We start from the raw sequence: 15782 nt of genomic DNA, 5'->3' as shown, positions 1-15782 counted from the left end.
TATTTAAAAAAAAAAATCAAAACAAGTTGACAAGTGCTCTTGTATAAATCTTTTTATTCGGTACAAAATAATTAAAACATGAAAACTGAAAACACTTTATTGCACTTAAGATTGAACGTAATTCACACACATTATTGTCATGGCACATCCAGCTCTTTTTGGAGGTAATGTCGACTTACATCGGAAATAACATGGGACTTTGTGTACACAAAGCATGTTTACCCGTATTAATCATGCATTGTTTTGTTTCTGGCCTTGCCAGTGTGGAACAATGCAGACTTTTGAACACTTACATCATAATATTTAAAGACGCTGGACACTATTGGTAACTATCGAAAACCAGTCTTCTCACTTGGTGTATCTCAACTATGCATACAATAACAAACCTGTGAAAATTTGAGCTCAATTGGTTGAAGTTGCGAGATAATAATGAAGGAAAAAACACCTTTGTCACACTAAGTGCTTTCAGATGCTTGAATTCGAGACATGAAATTCTCAATCTAAATCGTGGAAAATTACTTCTTTCTGGAAAACTACATCACTTCAGACGGAGCCGCTTCTCACAATGTTTTATACTATCAACCTCTTCCTATTACTCATTACCAATTAAGGTTTTATGCTAACAATTATTTTAAGTAATTACCAATAGTGTCCACTGGCTTTAAATAATGTGTGTCTTTATTTATGAGAAAAGGTGCAAACTTTTGTATTTTAATGAAAGTAATTGCCTGAAATTTTATTGGACTTAAATCTGAATACATGAACAGACTTTCCATTTTGGGCATTGATGCTTTAGAGCAAATGAATTGACCTGGTAAGTCTGCTGCCACCTAGTGATCAAATGTATCCCAGTTGGCACATAATTTATTAACAGCCCAAACACAACTAGTCTCCTTGCCCACTCTGAAGTCCCAATTAAAATTGTTCGAAATCCAAGATGGCTGCATGGAGGTCATGTAAACAATCATGTGGTAATAAAGCGAACCATAACTTCTTCCAATGCCACATCATCTATAATGAGTGTTTTACGTAATGTACCACAGATGCTGCAATTGCATTTAAAGGCACTGGACACTATTGGTAATTACTCAAAAAAATTAATAGCATAACAACTTACTTGGTAACAAGCAATGGGGAGCTGTTGATAGTATATACATTGTGAGAAACGGCTCCCTCTGAAGTAACGTAGTTTTTTAGAAACAAGTAATTTTCCACGAATGTTATTGCGAGACCTCAGATTTAGAATTTGAGGTCTCGAAATCAAGCATCAGAAAGCACACAACTTCATGTGACTAGGGTGTTTTTTCTTCCATAATTATCTCGCAACTGCGACGACCAATTGAGCTCAAACTTTCACAGGCTTGTTATTACATGTATATGCTTATGTTGGGATACACCAAGTGAGAAGACTAGTCTTTGACAATTACCAAACGTGTACCTTCCCTTTAATAACACTTGCAAAATGCATAAGGCTGTGATTATTTATCATATGTGTTAAAATAAACATCTCGCACAGTAGTGTAAACGGAGCTGCTACCTTATAAAATGTATGTTCAGCAGAACTTCTTGATCAACGAGTATCAGCTGATAAAAAATATGCTGGAAACCAATAATAAAAAACTTAATACATGTATGACAGCCATTAGTCTGGAGCTCTTCACCTGTATAAACAAAACTATTTTGCACTAAGATGTTTTGTGTGGATAAGCATTTACATGTATATGAAATTTGGCCTTGATTGCCAGCCAAAATGGCTGTGGATGATACTTGTGGTTGGTTCCCGCCCACTGTCTCTGTTGTGAGGAATATGTTGTGTTGAGGGTCAGGATGATTAGCCTATGTGTGCACTGTATGGTTTGGGTGTACACAGACACATTAACAAAACCTAAATAGTGCCATAGTATTGTGTCCACCTTTCCTCAAAATTGCTTATTAGGTCTTGTAGCAGGCCTCAAATTAGTCTACAGCAGTTGCTACGGTGCCCAATGCTTTTGCTGCGGTGCCCTATGCAAAGTTTCAATAAATTAACATTTTCTCAGTCATAGAAGAGCACCTTACAAGAAGAAAACTGCTGTGCCCCTTCAAGAACTAAGTTCAAATCAGACATTAGTAAAACAGTACTTCCATTTGTGCATGTCAACTAACAGACTGATTCACTTGTTCAGACATTTGCCAGGCAGTTTCAGTGTACATACTGTCATGCATGTCAATTTTTTCCTTTGCTGCTAAAAAAAGGTAATTTTGTATGGAAAATCAATAGTTTTTTTGTTTTTCTCATTATAAATCTTGCTGTATGTGTAAATATAAATGTTTATATATGAACAAAATTTTGTTGTTTATTTGTTTGAATCTTTTGCAAGTCCAACGTTTAGTAATATTACTTCACAAATTAATGATCTTAAAAACTTACTTGGTACGATACGAAGCACTGCAGCTATTGGTAAAACATGTATATTGCATGTTGAGAAACAATTCCCTTAACTGAATGTAGTTTAGGAGTAAAACCATTTCAAACTGAGAAGAATTTCTACTTTTCTCAGATTGTGTATCCCATCAGTTGCAGATTATTCTTCCTGCTTGGACACAACCACTACAAGATTTTCAGCCTCAAAACAATGCTTCCTCCTTTTGAATACAAATGTTCACGGATCAGTTTCATTGTACAGTGTATTTATATGGGATTATTCTTCTCCAAAAACCAAAGGTATACTTTGCCATTAAAGATAGTGGACACTATTGGTAATGTCAAACACCAGTCTTCTCCCTTGGTGTATCTCAACATATGCATAAAATAACAAACCTGTGAAAATTTGAGCTCAATCAGTTGTCAAAGTTGCGAGATAATAATGAAAAAAAAAAAACCCTTGTCACACGAAGTTGTGTGCTTTCAGATGCTTGATTTCGAGACCTCAAAATCTAATTTTGAGGTCTCAAAGTCAAATTCGTGGAAAATTACTTTTTTTCTCGAGAACTACCTTACTTCAGAGGGAGCCGTTTCTCACAATGTTTTATACTATCAACTTCTCCCCATTACTCGTTACCAAGTAAGGTTTTATGCTAAAAATTATTTTGAGTAATTACCAATAGTGTCCACTGCCTTTAAGCTTTGTTAAGTTACATTGCCATGTATAGCCCGAACCTATAATCAATTTCGAGACAGTGTCATCAGCACTGTGTTTTTCATGTCCAGAGTGTTACTATTAACTCTTTTTCACCTTTTAAAACCCATACCCGTATGTTGGAGGAAGCACATTTTCTATGTAGTTCTCGGCACCTCTCCAGTTCCCTCGTGGAGTGTAGTTGCAGCAGATGTACACGTAACCCCATTTGCCCTTTTTGCAGGTTGCCACGCCAACACCGAGTTCCTTGGAATCTTTCCAAACGAGAGCTGTAAAGTGACCTGTTCGGAAGAAAAAAATGTTTACTTTTTAAATCCACAGTTTTTTTTTTTTTTTTTTAGTTTTTTTTTTTTTACTTTGCATATTTGAATTTAAGGAACCACTCCGCAAGCCATTGAAAAAAAGTCATATTTTATTTGTAGATCTCACTTATTACCAAACTGCCATGAATGTTGTGAACTAAAAAAACAAGGAATTGTCGTAATTAATTGTCGGAACTGTCGTAAGTGTGTATTGGTGACGCTAGATGGCGCTGTTTCTGCAATCTCCAAATCATCCACACTGTCCTCGTCCTCAAAAGTCTTGTTCCTCTACATCAATGTGTTCGAGCGGCGCGGTACGGCACATTTTCTCTGTAAATGTAGTTCAGAGCGCCCACGAAGTTTACCGGGCGGGGTGTACATGTACAGTAGTTACAGCAGATGTACACAAGACTACATTTGCCCTTTTGAAGGTTGCCATGCCAACACCAAGCTTTTTTGAATTTTTCTAGATGAAAGCAGTGAAAGGAGCTAAGATGCAAATAAATTACGAATATAAGATGGATACTGGAAATGAATCTTGAGAAAAACAAGCACCAAAAATTCTTACCTATGACCTTTCCAGAGGCTGGTTTTTCTCCGGGTTTGTTGAAATCATAATCTTTTATTTCGTCATAAAATGACTTGACCGCTTCTCCACCTAAGGGAAAAAGAAAACAAACACATTTATCTTTGAAGAAGAGCTGCCAACACTTCCATCTTGCGATCTGGAAGAGTTTGTGCAGCAGTGAGGGAGGTAGTTAGAGAGACAATCAACTTGCTCAGGAACAGGTTTTTCTCATCGGAGAGATTTTCACATGTGTTCATTTTAGCAGAACATGGAAAGATTTTTTTATTGGTCATCGAGGTTGCAAGAGAGTAATGAACGAAAAACACCCTTGTTGCATTATTTTGTGTACAGGCTTTCAGATGCATAATAAAAGGCTTTATTTGAGTGAGAAACCACCTCTTTCTCTCATAATTATAAACTATGTTACTTCAGAGGGAGCCGTTTCTCACAATGTTTTATATTATCAACAGCTCTCCTTTACTAAGATAATATGCACATGTTTATTTTGAGTAAGTGTTATTAGCAATACAAGTCGTGTGCGATGTCGGCCGATCACTTCGTACCCAAGTCACTTCGGGGTACGTAGGGACTTGGGTACGAAGTGCAAGTCACTTCGGGGTACGAAGTGACTTGGGTACGAAGTGACCGACATTCGTAGTGTGCAGTCAGCTTTATAAAATGTGGCCCATGCCTACCTGTTACAGCGTTGATGTCAAAAGCCGTTGACCATGAGTGGTAGATGTTCTCCCCACAATCCGGTCTGCTACTTTTGGGACTGTGTTCCAACTTGCCGATCCTGGCCATAGTCTCCGCCCAGCCCTGCGCGATGTTGTTAATCGTGCTGCTGAGGACGAGTGGTTGCACCCCGTGTCTCGCCCTGTACACGTTGTGCGCCTCCAACACCTCCCATCGGATGCGTTCCAAGTTCCTTCCAAGTTCAAAACGTCCGGTGGGTCCGTTCATGGAGCTATAAAAGGGACTATTGAAGGCGTGCTGATGAGGTCCGTAGGTGGTGTCATCTGACCAATACGTTACTGTGGAGCCGCCGCATCCCATCTCGCGTAGGGTTAAAATATAGGATCTCAGTCAACAAGAGCAACCTCAATGACAACCTCTGTCGATGACTAGAGGAAGTTTTAATAGTGGAAACTTTGAGACAAAATTAAGAACTCCCTCCGTGGTCCGGTAGCGCAGTATAGTCAATAAAGATCCTTTACAAAATTAAAGAAGTACATGTATGTCCCAGCTGCGATGTTTACTAACCGCCCTCGTGGTATTTAAAAAAGCAGGACAGTTCTTTTCAGGACTGAGAAGTCCGAGTCCCGAAGAATCCGAAACATCTACTCCGCGGTAGTAGAATACATGGCAGGACAGTTCTCTAGAGGACAAACTCTACCTGGCAACACACATGGTGTCACCGTAAACTTACTAGTGCCGTATCGTTTTAGGTTCGCAATTCTATGCCCAGTGTCAGTGGACGACCCCAACAATGTCAACAATCCTTCGTAACAAAATTGAAAACCATTCCAAACTAAACACAACACACCTGCAATTGTGACGTAACTAATTTTAACATGATGGTCACATGTAATATACTTAGAACTACATGTACATGTATATTGCACGCATATAACGAGTCCATCCATTAAGAACATAGCCAGTCATTCACCCTGTCCTTGATTGTGCATGTGCAGTCGACCTGGCACTCTGTGAGTAAACACTAATCCTTTGTGTCACGTATCTAACAGCAACACTCATTCATAAAATCGGACGGTGTCGTACATTATTCATAAGGTCATACATTATGCATTATGTTTTTGATGATAATCAAATTGTAATGCATGAACGATTTCATGGGGGGGGGGGGGGGGGGGGGTACACAACCAGAATAAACTACTGTGCCGAGGTTCTAGACATGCAGCAGTACATGTGTGCATGACAACTTACGGACTGTTCACAAATGCTTGTACAGAAGTTAAAATTTCACTCTTTTGCCCGAGCGGTGTCAACTTCACTCTTTTGAGAGTGAAAGTCAAAACTCTTTTTGAGTGAAACTTGAACGAACCTAACTCTAAATCGAGTTGATAGTACCCGTCTTTTCACTCTATAAAAAGAGGTGTCCGCCATAATGGGAGATTCAAGCAGGGTTTGTTGAGGAGACTATGGGCAAATTCCTTAATGTCTAACTAGAGGGAAAGACTGTTTTATGTCTGCCTCGTGAGAAAATGGTCACGTTGTGACACCACCAAACACAAAAAGCAGCAGCACTGGGCAGACGGGCTGTGGTGGGAGTGGTGGGGGGCCTACCAATGATTCAGGCAGGGTACAGTGATGAAGAGACCACTGGCAAATGCATGTCTACTAGAGGGAAAGACTGTGTTTTTGTCTGCCTTGTGAGACAAATTAATGGTCAGCGGTTGTGACACCACCAAACTCAAAAAGCAGCAGCACTGGGCAGACAGGATGTGGTGGGAGCGGTACCAGTGATTCAAGAGGGGTACCGTTTGAGGAGGAGACTATTCGGGCACATGCCTTTATGTCGTGAGAGAGAGAGAGAGAGAGAGAGAGAGACTGATAAAATTTGCATTACCGGGTAGCACATAGTCTTGGTGCAAGACGTTTCTGTTTCCCTTTCACGCACACCGCGGCCAATTCACCGACAGCGCGCGCACCGACTCACCTGACTTCACCGCCCCGGAAGTGGGGAGTCGGTGTGCGCGCGCTGTCGGTGAAATGGCCGCGGTGTGCGTGAAAGGGAAACGAGAAACGTCTTGCACCAAGACTAGGTAGCACACTATCGTAATATATTTTGGGACAGTATCATCACTGTGTTTTTCATGTCCAGGGTGATTCTGGATTTGTTCCACGATTTAAGACCCGGATGTTGGAGGAAGCACATTCTTGACGTAGTTCTCGGCACCTATCCAGTTCCCTGGTGGGCTGTAGTTGCAGCAGATGTACACGTAACCCCATTTGCCCTTTTTTGAGGTTGCCATGCCAACACCGAGTTCCTTGGAATCTTTCCAGACGAGAGCCGTGAAGTGACCTGTTCGGAAGAAAAAAATACATTATTTGTTGCTTTGCATAAACATTGTACATGAACATGTAGATATAAATTTTTGAAACCAGTCCGCTTAGGTCAATGAAAACCCATGTTTTTTTTTTAGACATCGCACTTTACATTCAAACCGTTAAAATTACTGTGAACTATAAACATCAAGGAAATGTTGTATTTTGTTCAAACATCTCTTTATTTTATGTCACAACGTGGTAAAGAGTCAATCCTCTTAATTTTGACACCAGAAATTATGGATTCATGTTTTGTAGACGAAAGACACGACACCCCACTACATGTTCCCTCCCTGTAATCCCTGTTAATCTTGCACATTAATTACCTATAACTTTTCCAGATTTGGGTTTTTCTCCCGGCTTCTTGAAATTGTAGTCCTTGATTTCGTCGTAGAAGGAGGTTGTTGCTTGACCACCTAAATTAAATAGAGAGAAAAATAGAGAATAAACATGTCTGTGCTAGCTGTGTAAAACGTAGAATGCCTAGAGTACGCACTTGGCACAAACCAAAGTTCCCTGCTAACTCGTGATGTAGGCCTGTGCCTACGCATGACGCGGTAGGCACAGAATTCCCTGCTTCCATAAACGCAAATTCGTTGCTTAATACGGTAAACAGAGCCATGAAATTGGGCCATGTGTCGACATAGCAGTTGGTGTTAGTCTGCAGACTCCGATGGCGCCGCGTGATTTTTAAAATTCTTTCAAATGGCGGTATTATTGGCCGGCATGCTTATATTATTATTATATTATATTTGTTACAAGTTCATTTTGAAAGCCAGTCTTATTCTTATAGCGGCTCAGAATGGTCACAAGTTATGGAGTTTGAAAATTATAATTGTCATATTGTGTAATCCGATCCCCGTCCGACATCGAACCGCGCGTTTCATGTGGGGAGGGGGCCGGGGTATCACTAATCCAATTGAGAATAATAATTATTTGCATTACCGTTATATTGGCAAGATCAAAGTTCGTTGACCCTGCGAAGTAGATATTCTCCCCACAGTTTGGTCTTTGTCCGTTGGAACTGTGTTCGAACTTGCCAGTCTTCGCCATCGTCTCTGCCCACCTCTGCGCGTATTTATTTATCTTCTTACTGGGCGTAAGGGTCGGGACACCATGCTTAGCTCTGTACACATTATGCATCTCCAGAACCTCAAGTCGGATGCGTTCCAAGTGCGTCATATTAACGCCAGAGGGCGCTGGTGTTGCTTTCTCGAGTTCATCTTTATCATCAATACTGTCCTCGTCCTCAAAATTCTCATTCTCTACATTTATGGGTTCGAGCGAGCCAATGTTCGGCAGAAGAGGCGGCACATTCTCTATGTAGTTCTCGGCACCTCTCCAGTTCCCTGGTGGGCTGTAGTTGCAGCAGATGTACACGTGACCCCGTTTGCCCTTTTTAGAGGTTGCCATGCCAACACCAAGCTCTTTTGAATTCTTCCATATAAGCGCAGTGAAATGAAAATTTTGCGTCTTGCTATTGGGAAGTATGTGCAACAATCAGATGGGGATATTTAGACTGATATGCTTAAAGGAACACGTTGCCTTGGATCGGTCGAGTTGGTCTTTGAAAAGCGTTTGTAACCGTTTTTTATAAAATGCATATGGGTAGAAAGATGTTGTAAAAGTAGAATTCAATGACTCACACAAACATGCCTCGAAATTGCGTGGTTTTCCTTTCACCTCGTCGACTAACACGTCGGCCATTTATGGGGGTCAAAATTTTGACTCCCATAAATGGCCGACCATGTTAGTTCGCACAGTTGAAGGAAAACCACGCAATTTCGTGGCAAACTTGTGTGGATTATTGTATTCTACTTTTAAAACATCTTCCCAACCATATGCATTTTATAAAAAACGGTTACAAACGCTTTTGTTTTGACCAACTCGTCCGATCCAAGGCAACGTGTTCCTTTAAATTAAGTTTCAGGGAACTTTCTGCGGGGGTAAATGGGCTCTAGCTGTTGCCAACCAAGTAAACCAAGTGCCATGCGAGCGACGGAGGGGTCTCTCTTAAAACAAATAATTATATGACGTTTGCACCTTATTTTCCTCTGTGTTTACTGGGCAGGACTTTGTGTCAAATTTGCATAGGTTTGAACATTGTTTGTCTCAGGGGTGAGAATCATTTCTAACGAAAAAAGTCTGAAACTTGGATACAAATTCAAAGGTATGTTGAAATGATGGCATTTCTACTATTTGGTAATCCCTTGGGGTTATAGATTCCAATGAGCTTTTGGAAACAGTGTCCAAAACACTAGAGAAGTAGACCAATGAGCAGGATTTCTTTATTTGTGGAAACAAATATTGCCTGATTTTCTTCACCAGGCCGGCATAAAAAGTCTAAATTCAGCCAAAAGTCTGAAAAATCCCATCCCTGTAACATGACCAGTATAGAACCTACTCCATAGTCACTGAAAATAGTCGCAGCAGTGTTTATGTTTTGTGTGACCAACCAAAGGCCAACGTGAAAGCAAACATGTGAACATTTTGCTTTTTAGTTCTTTTTGAGTCACCTTCAGGAGAAAATATTTGAAAACAATGCATGTAAAATAACTTTGTTTTGGCCGTAACAACATAAATCACTGCTCTAGAATTGCAAAGGTCTTGGGTTCGAATCCCACCCGAGTAATATCCCTGTGATTTGTTCACAGAGCTCGGGTAAGTACTTAGTATACAGTGCTTTACACACTGGGTAAAATCAAAATTCTACAGCTTAATATGAACGTGTGCCCAGGCCTACCTGTTACAGCGTTGATGTCAAAAGCCGTTGACCATGAGTAGTAGATATTCTCCCCACACCCCGGCCGGCTGCTGCTCGGACTGTGTTCAAACTTGCCGGTCTTAGCCATAGTCTCCGCCCAGCGCTGCGCGATGTTGTTAATCTTACCGCTGAGGACGAGTGGAGGCACGCCGTGTCTCGCCCTGTACACGTTGTGTACCTCCAACGCCTCGCGTCGGATACGTTCCAAGTTCGTTTCCTTCGGAGGACGGGAATCTTTCTCCTTCTTGCTGGGTTCTTTCTTACTTTCCAGCGGCCCATTGGAGTCTGAACTTGGGGTGTTTGAGTTACTGATAATTGCTTGTGATGGTATTTCACTTACATCTCGTGTGTTTGGTTGTTGGTGTTGAAGAGATTGTACCTCATTTGCATTTTGGGTTGATACTTGAGGTGAGCTTTGGCTGGTGTCTGTTTGAGGAGGTACCAATCCAGAGGAGGAAGGGGTCGCCTCATTACTGTCTATGTTCGATTTAGGAATGGGTTTGGGAGTGAGGTTTCTCTCATTGTCCTTGTCAGTGATTGGCAGAGGAGGTATTGTTTCAGGAGGTACCAATCCGGAGGAAGTGTTCGCCTTATTGCTGTCTCCATCCGAATTGGGAATGGGTTCGGGAGTGCGGTTTCTCTCATTGTTAGTACTGAGTACAGGTCGAGGTACTGATTCTGTTACCTCATGTGTTTGACTGTTCGTCGGCTGTTGTTTTGGAGAATACATAGAGAACAATGGACGTGTTTCATTGTTATTACTGTCATCGGGTGGTTTCTGATGTGTGTTACCTTCTTCTGTGCCATTCTGCTGAGATGATTTGATGAGAGGAATCTTTTCATTATGAGGATCACCTTCATCCTCATCCGATGACGTAGTTATGACCTTACCATCTATCTTTAGTGTCCCTGTGTCTTTCTTCCAGCCAAGTGGTTCCCCAAACTCTGCCTCATTATTCTGCTGTGTGTGAGGACCATTCCTATTTTGAGGGTCGTTTTCAGAGCACACTGTTTTAGAGGTATCCCCCTGCCTCCCGCGTTCAGTGTGTCCATTGGAGGTGTGCTGATGAGGCCCGGTGGTACCATTTGACTCATCGCGTACTGTGGAGCCGCCGCATCCCATCTCGCGTAGAGGTATAAACGGACAGGCACGATAGGATCTTGGTCAACAGGAGCAACCTCAATGGCAACCTCTGACGATGACTAGAGCAATTATAGCTAGTCGAAACGTGGAGACCAATAGAACTCACTCCGTGGTAGAGTGCAGTTAATGACGATCCTCTTTAAGCACATTAAAGTAGTGGTCCCAGCCTAGTTTCCATCTTCCGCCAAAGGTAGCAGTCAAAAGCAGGACAGATCTTCTCAGAACTGAGAAGTCTCCCGAACAGTCAGAAAAATCTAGTAGAATATATAGCAAGACAGTTCCCTAAAGAACAAATTCTACCTGGCAAGTAGACACACAATCATGGTGTCACTGTTGAATCAAATAACCTCTGGTGTTTTCTGTGTTTAATTCCATATCCAGTGTTTATGTGTACAACCATGGAGGTAGAACCATACAACACACCAGTCTCATGTCAACAGTCCTTCGTAACAAAAAAATGAAAACAATTCCATATCTAAACACAGCACACCTGCAGTTGTGACATAACTAATTATAACTTGATGGTCACATGTACATTTGCACGCATCATAACGAGTCCGTTATCGGATTTATTATCATCAGATACATGAGAACATCATAGCCAGTCATTCACCATGTTGTTGTTCATGCATGTTACGATACAGGTCAAAGATCGACCTGACACTAGCATGTGTGGTATAATTCTTTGTGTGCCGTATCCAACAGTGACACTCATTCATAAATAATTCGGACCGTGTCATGCATTATTCATAGAGTCATGCATTATGCAGGATGCTTTTGATGATGTAATGTATGAATGAGCTGATTGTGTGGGACTTTCCCAACGAAGCCCAAGTTGTAGAAATGAAATCACTGGGACTGTCCAAATTATATTAACCATTGTTACAAGAGGACACCGAAACAAAGAAACACAAGTCAGAAATAAAGAAATGAGAATTAAGTCTTTATTTTAGCCTTTGAGAAAGACTGCTACAGGGTCGAAATGTCAGGCCAGTAACTTACTCTTTTTATTTTTACTTAATATAAGCAGAAACTCTTTTAACACTAGAAAGCAGTGGTTGTATGGCTTCTGACTACCCCCCCCCCCCCCCGAACAAAGATATATTGACAAACCGCCAACATATGGCTAGATAGCTCAGTTGGTAGAGCGCCGGCACGTTAATCCGGAAATCGTTGGTTCGAATCCCAGTCTAGTTAATTCTTTGTTCAACCCCCAAAATCATTAAAAGAAATTACCTAGTCAGTTTCCATTGTGGATATCTTAATAAAAAGGGATAAACAATATTCGAAACCTATATCCTCTCCTGACCATCCCCCCCAAAAAAAAAAAAAAAAAAAAAAAAACATGTAACGTTGTTCTACACATTGAACTGCTACTCACAATTCTTTTTGCCCAATATATTGCTTCGTGGTATAGTCAGTATTCTGGACAATCATGCGTTTAGAACCTGTCATTTGTACCATGCGTGCATGATATCATTCATTAATTATAAGAGCACAGCTATCTTCTTTCAACCATTGAGCTAGAGTTATAATGGGAGCGTCACCCCCTTCCGTCCCCGCCCAGACCCCCTTCCCAATTTTTCTATTCCCCACCTACCCCATATCATGTTTCCATACGAACCCAATTCAAACTCCGGAAACTTTATGGAACAAAAGTTAGGGCACTAGGGCCGGCACTTTTGACACCACAACAACCGACGCAAATGTCCGCCAAAACACATCAAAACATCATGAATAAGTTAACGGTTAAACTCGATCGTGAGTCGAGACTGCATTCATCGCGCCAGCAGCCGAAAATAATAATGTGACCCAACAAAGTGAAGCAAGCCTGATATACCATAGGCAACACAGGCGATTGCCTTCATGCCCCCTGGTCATTGCCTTGGTGCCCTTAAAACGCTCCAGTATAGAAATTGACAACTTCATAATAGGGATAGTGCTCTTTATAACAAGGAGAAAATGCCTTGGTGCCCTTGCCCTTTCAAAAACAAAACATGTATACAGGCCTGGTGAATTGAAGCGTACTTTCCTGATGAAAACACAACTATTGTCCATGAGGTTTTTTTCCCAAAAGGTTTTGCGAAAAAGCCCCGGTCCATCATCATTATCAAGGGAAGGATTTTCTCTGATCTTTATCAAACCCCAAAATTCTCATTTGTGTTTTCGTTCTGTATAACCATGGAGGAATAAATTAGATTCTAATTTATTCCTCCATGGTATAACCATAGAGCAAGGATGGTGTATTCCTATCACCATGGTATAACCTTGTAGCATTTGGGGCCTCCACTAAATCTGTTTTCCAAGGAATGTTCTTTGTTGTTGTTTATGACACCATCTTCAACCTTCATGGTCTCGTCTTGGGTTTAATCGATCGAAAGGGGGCTTTTGTGTCCCAGTCGCCGTTGGTTACCCCCTTATTCATGTCATGGGTGTTTTGTTCATCAGTTTCCCTGTAGAGGTGACTGCCTGGGTGTGAGTCACAAATTTCATGTTGGTCAACAAGATCGGTCTGAATTCGTTGTCACTGTCACTGCCAGTATAACTTTTCAGAATTTCAGATTGTTTTATTCATCATCAGTTAGATTTGCTTAATGTCAGCAACCACCAGCTAAAAATCGATTTCACGTCAGTTCTTATTGCCAAATACACTTCAGGAAACTTCTTTTGGTTTGTTCTTAATATCTGCTAAGCAAATCAAATCAGAACTTCTTGTGGCTAATGCAATCTTAAAGCGATTCTCTAAAAGGGACCATCTGAAAGTGAAACCAAGAAGAAACCAATCGTGATGGGTTGCGGAAAATCCAAGACAACACCACAGACGGAAGATGCACCCCTTCTCAAGGGCCGTAGCCCCGAGCCAAGAAAAGCTGATGACGGGGACTCATCACCGGAGAAGAAGACCACATCGGGGTACTCGAAGCTGCCTCAGACCGACGAGAGCGCCGAAGAGACGGCGGCACAGGATGCCTCAACAGAAGCCAAACTCGAAGAAGTTGTTGAGGAGGCTGAAGAATAAAACTGAATTGCCTCAGGTGGACGTTAAGGCCATGCTAGCCGAGGTATCAATGAGGTGTACCTCTGAACCATCTTACGGATTGGTACAAAATCCTCACAGTGACCGAGACTCCAGTGGGAGTTTGGAAATAATATCAGACATCATTTTTAGACGAGAGGTGTTTCAGAGGCACCCGAATGGTTTCCTGCAAAGAACCAAACATTTATTGAATGAAAGCAAATACAATTGTCTCTTCGTGCTTCAACATCTTCCAGTCTCCAATGAACGCTGCCTTTATGACTCTGATAAAAGTTGCACAACGAAATAATCATATTGGACATGGGATGGAATTGCCATGGTACGTATTCGTATTCGTATATTTAAGAAGTGCCTATAATATAACAATTAACTTTGTGCATAAATTTGTGCCATTGAAAAACTGTGTTTTTTTGTACTAAATATTTGTTAATTCCCTGGTTTAAGATGCTAAATAATTGTTACGCTTGTTCCTTCCAGATCACACAAATCAGAATTTTAGAACAACTTAAAATCTTGCGTTTTTATTCGAAAACTAGAAAATAAATGTGCTGGAAAGTTAACGAATTTCTGAGAGTAGCGAGCGGACACACGCTCTTACAAAGCAATGTTTGGAAAGGTTTGCGGTAACACCATGTAACCATTAGATTATACCTCCATGATGTAACTGAGTTAGGGTGGTTCTGAAAAGAACCGCTGGTTTCAAAGTCAACGGTTCTTTTCAGAACCGTTCAACCACCTGAAAGAACCGTTGGTTTCAACCACCCCAAGTCATTCAGAGATAGTCATTACATGGTGTTACCGCAAACCTTTCCGTATCGTATTTCCACCATGCAAAGTTTCAAATCCTAATAAAGCAATGTTCTGTTTTCGTTTCGTATAAAAAGGGCATAATTTTATCTATTCAATTGATTATTTTGTTTAAGTCCAGCGCCTTGAGACAGAACCGATCCCCTGCAACTGTTTGCGCTTTTTAAATTCCTCTTTATAATTGTTTTAAGTTTACACTACGGTGTAATTATTTAAGTTGTACATGTACACTAACAGTTTTGGGCCTTTTCCGTCGGTAGTTTGAATAAAATCTTTTGTTTTCTTCTCAGAGGGAGCCAACTGGTGCTGAAGTGTCCAAGTTTGGAGCTGGAATCCTTCTCCTGTGACGACATCTAGTCTGTGTATTTGTTAGCGCTCATCAGCACGGCCAGATTTCATAGAGCTCCTAAACACGCAAATGTGCTTAACATGGAATTTATTCCTCGTTAAAAAAATGATTACCAAGAAAATTTATATTTGTTGCACGTTGCATGTTACTGGTATTCAGCTGTTGTGTGCTTATCCTGAAATCGGGCCCTGGTGTTAAGTGACACATGAGACGTAGTTTCTAACTGTCAACAGAGGGCGGCATAAAGTGATAAGCATAAATTATTGGACACAGTCCGGAACTCTGAAACTATAACATCGTCGCTGAACTTGTTGATTGATGACCGAACACTGTGACCCTTTTAAACGATGGGTTTGGCTTTGGATCTGGCTGAAGCGAGCTTGACCCGCGGTTGTTTAGACAATATTGCGCGTGCTTTGCGTAGACGCGCACAGGGTTTCAGACGAGAGAACAGAGCCTCAAGCCGAATCCAAAGCCGAAGCCATGGTTTCGAAAAGGGCCTATATTCCATCATCCAAATGCAAAGGTCTTCTTGACACTATAAGGACGTTTTTCAATTGGATCTAGCTTCGGGGCCGTCCTCCATTTTTGGACCAGTACACATTTTTTTTGCAAATACTAGC

The 15782-nt window shown here is 41.2% G+C and overlaps 2 protein-coding genes across 2 annotated transcripts; both read right to left on the bottom strand.

Annotated features, from left to right (window-relative positions):
* Nucleotides 1-96: 96 nt before the first annotated feature.
* Nucleotides 97-11513, bottom strand: LOC139945362 (uncharacterized). Its single transcript, XM_071942710.1, has 6 exons — nt 9802-11513; nt 7385-7474; nt 6867-7035; nt 4685-5070; nt 3990-4079; nt 97-3400 (listed from the first exon to the last, which is right to left on the bottom strand). Exons 1-6 carry the CDS (start codon nt 10943-10945, stop codon nt 3219-3221), a joined length of 2061 nt encoding a protein of 686 aa, XP_071798811.1. The 5' UTR covers nt 10946-11513; the 3' UTR covers nt 97-3218.
* On the bottom strand, nt 7872-8514 carry LOC139945316 (uncharacterized). Its single transcript, XM_071942671.1, has one exon. The coding sequence runs from the start codon at nt 8469-8471 to the stop codon at nt 7872-7874; it is 600 nt and encodes a 199-aa protein (XP_071798772.1). The 5' UTR covers nt 8472-8514.
* Nucleotides 11514-15782: the final 4269 nt, after the last annotated feature.

Source organism: Asterias amurensis, chromosome 12 (assembly GCF_032118995.1).
Source record: "Asterias amurensis chromosome 12, ASM3211899v1".
Lineage (NCBI taxonomy): Eukaryota > Metazoa > Echinodermata > Asteroidea > Forcipulatida > Asteriidae > Asterias > Asterias amurensis.
The sequence above is the reverse complement of the archived record's forward strand: the minus strand, read 5'-3'. Positions and strand labels throughout refer to the sequence as shown.